Source organism: Cryptotermes secundus, unplaced genomic scaffold, assembly GCF_002891405.2.
Source record: "Cryptotermes secundus unplaced genomic scaffold, Csec_1.0 scaffold493, whole genome shotgun sequence".
Taxonomy (NCBI): Eukaryota; Metazoa; Arthropoda; class Insecta; order Blattodea; family Kalotermitidae; genus Cryptotermes; species Cryptotermes secundus.
In genome coordinates, this window is record NW_019738879.1 from 520,866 (window position 1) to 524,052 (window position 3,187).

The 3,187-nt window shown below is 42.3% G+C and overlaps 1 protein-coding gene across 2 annotated transcripts in view; it reads left to right on the forward strand.

Annotated features, from left to right (window-relative positions):
• The window catches only part of LOC111871189, a 33,891-nt gene extending 31,241 nt beyond the window's left edge, over window positions 1–2,650 (forward strand). For both annotated transcript variants that reach the window (XM_033754142.1, XM_023864096.2), the window contains exon 2: window positions 1,166–2,650. In XM_033754142.1, coding sequence (XP_033610033.1) covers window positions 1,175–2,536 — 1,362 coding nt within the window. In that variant the 5' untranslated portion in view covers window positions 1,166–1,174 and the 3' untranslated portion in view covers window positions 2,537–2,650. The remainder of the gene's footprint in view (window positions 1–1,165) is intronic.
• The last annotated feature ends 537 nt before the right edge of the window (window positions 2,651–3,187 follow it).

The following is a 3,187-nucleotide window of genomic DNA, read 5'->3' on the forward strand; positions in this document are numbered from 1 at the left end:
TGACCGGCAGTGTATAAGAATAATATATAAGAATTCAGTTCGTACCTCACAGGAAACAGATCCGAACCCACGATCCCGGCTTCCGAGAGAGCAAAGACAGTACATGCCTTAGACCGCTCGGCTACTGTGACCGGCCGTGTATAAGAATAATATATAAGAATTCAGTCCGTACCTCACAGGAAACAGATCCGAACCCACGGTCCCGGCTTCCGAGCGAGCGGAGACAGTTCATGCCTTAGACCGCGCGGCTACTGTGTTCTACATTTACCCCTAACAATTACTTTCTGTTATTAAGCTTTTTTACATGGAGTAAACCTGCATTCAGGTATACGTAATAGTGAGAGAGGTGATGTTTAATCTAAGAGCGCATCTCCCTTCCAGCATACTAATGTTGCCTTAATGAATATGCTTCAGTTCTGCTTCATTGTCACAACCTATATTCTGAGTTACCTATCTTAAAATGAACAAAAACTTTAAAAGTAAAGTGAACTGAAAGGAAATTAAGTTTCTTTTTGTTACATTTGAGGTTTCCACAGCGGTGACTCTAAATAATGCCGACTTCTGGGATGTGGCGCCGTGTAAATATTGCGTAAATCAACGTTTCGGAGGAACGTATCACCTCCATTTTCATCTGCCACCTGCTCACGCTCGTTCCTCGATTGCGGATTATTCTATCCTGAAAATGGACGCGGACCGCCTCTGTGGTCTACTGGTCAGGTTCCTGGCTACAGATCCAGAGGTTCCGGGTTCGATTCCCGGCGCTACCAGATTTTCTGAAAAGTAGTGGGTCTGGAACGGTGTCCACTCATTCTCTTGCGGATAATTGAGGAGCTATTTCAAGGAAATAGCGGCTGCGGTCTAGAAAACTTGAATTAACGGCCGTGTGGATTTGTTGCAATGACCACGTGACACCCTCTATCCGCTAAATTTGGTACTAACTTCGCCGACATTCTGCGGTCGCTCGGTCGGTATAGTTCGCTTGCGGACTAAAACCACGAAGTTTTTTTTTTTTTATGGAGGTGATACGTTCCTACGAAACGTCGGTTTACACAATATCTACACGGCGCCACATCCCATAAGACGACAATCTTTGAAGTTCCTTCTTCTTTTACAGTTATTTTAATTACTGGATTATATAGCACTAATAACTCTTTTAATATTCCAGGGATCTCTTATGATGTCGCCACCAAAGACCATAATCGCATACTCTCTAGAGCGTCAAGTGGAAATGGAACAACGAGAACCAGTCATCTGCCATGAACTTCTTGGAATGCGACCCACGCCCTCTCAGATCCATCGCATCAACACCTACTGGCAAAGCCCTCCTCATTCTGGCCTACACTTATTCTCAGCCCACTATGACGCCAGACTTAACAACTATCACTACGTTCGCATCATTGGTATGGTAGAAGGTCACAACAATGTCACCATTTACTGCCAAATTTGGTACGACAGAGAGGTCCTTGTGTTGGAAGCATTACGTGTGGATATTTGGGCCTCCCAGTGGGACAGCAATGCTAGCATAGACTCTGACAATCCAGTGATGTTCAGTTGTCCAGTCCCACAAAACATCAGCATCGATACAGCTAAAAGAAAACGCTTTCCTCTTGGTGTTTCTGTGACATTAAAACCTTGTGAATTTCCTAGGACGTTCTTATCAATTCGTCCACCTCAAACCTCAGCGGAAGTACCCCGAAAAGATTTTGCAGTGTGTGTGAAAGGCCTGGATTTTGCAGTCCGTGATATGTCTATAAGAATTGCAGAATGGTTAGAACTGAACTTAATATTAGGGGCAGACAAGTTCTTTGTATATGTGTACAGTGTACATCCAAATCTAAAACGAGTTTTAGAATATTATTCTAGTAAAGGTGTCCTTGAAGTCATTCCATTGAGTTTACCTGGAAAACAACCAAACATACCAAAGCAGAGATCTAGGTACCTGAAATCAAATCTCTGGCAAAAGAGACGTGATGAAGTTGTGCCCTATAATGACTGTTATTACCGGAACTTGTATTCACATCGTTTCGTACTTCCGGTAGATATTGATGAAGTCATAGTTCCGGTAAGGACTTCAACATGGAAAGCAATGTTCCAAAAACTGTTTGCGGAAGATCCACATTTACTTGATAAATACTCTTCATTTTCAGTGCGCAATGTCTATTTCTTTGACGATTTCCCTGTGAATGATCTCCAATATATACCAAAATATCACCACATCCTCAGGCACACCACAAGAAGTGCAAATTTTAGTCCGAAACTGGAATCCATTAAGAGTTTCGTGTCAACAGACGGTGCCCTTACGGTGTTTAATCATTACACTTTAAGAATTTTAAGACCTTCAACAGCCAGAAACCTTGTGTTGGATATAAATGTTGCTCAGATGAATCATTACAGAGACACCTGCTCGTCAGACACTGTACTAGATTGTCATGATAATTATTTGAAGTACAAGAAAAGAGATACATTGATACTCCGATATGCTAATCAATTGATAAGAAGAGTGGAAACAGTACTCAGAACTCTGTATTTAATTTAAGGTTTGCATCATTTGCTAGGTTCAGTATTTTCATCATACATTCGAAATTGTTGGGACCGCCTCTGTGGTCTAGTGGTTAGAGTTCCTGGTTACAGATTCAGAGGTTCGACTTCGGTTCCCGGCGCTATCAGATTTTCTGAGAAGTGGTGGGTCTGAACCGGGGTCCACTCAGCCTCTTGAGGATAACTGAGGAGCTATTTCAAGAAAATGGCGGCTCCGGTCTAGAAAACCGAAATTAACGTTCGGGTGGGGGTTCGTTGCGTTGACCACGCGACTCCCTCTATCCGCTAAAGTTGGCACTAACTTCGCTGACAAGCAGCCGTCGCTCTGTCGGTATAGTTCGCTTGCGGACGAAAACCACGGAGTTTGTTTTGTTATGTTTGTTTGTTTCAAATTTGTTGTGAATGCAAATATGAACGTGAATAAAACATACGTCATATAAGAATCGATTTAAAACGCAAGTTATTTACTTATTAGGTTTCGTGAAGAAAGTATTCATTGAGAGAGTCATGAAGTGTTATCTCATTTTGCAACGCTGTAAATGACTGAACCCCTACCCCTTTAAATATGTAGGTTTGATCCCCTGCTTAAGGAGAATATTTGGACCGAAGAGAGATGAAGTGAGAGTAGGCTGGAGAAAACTGCATAATG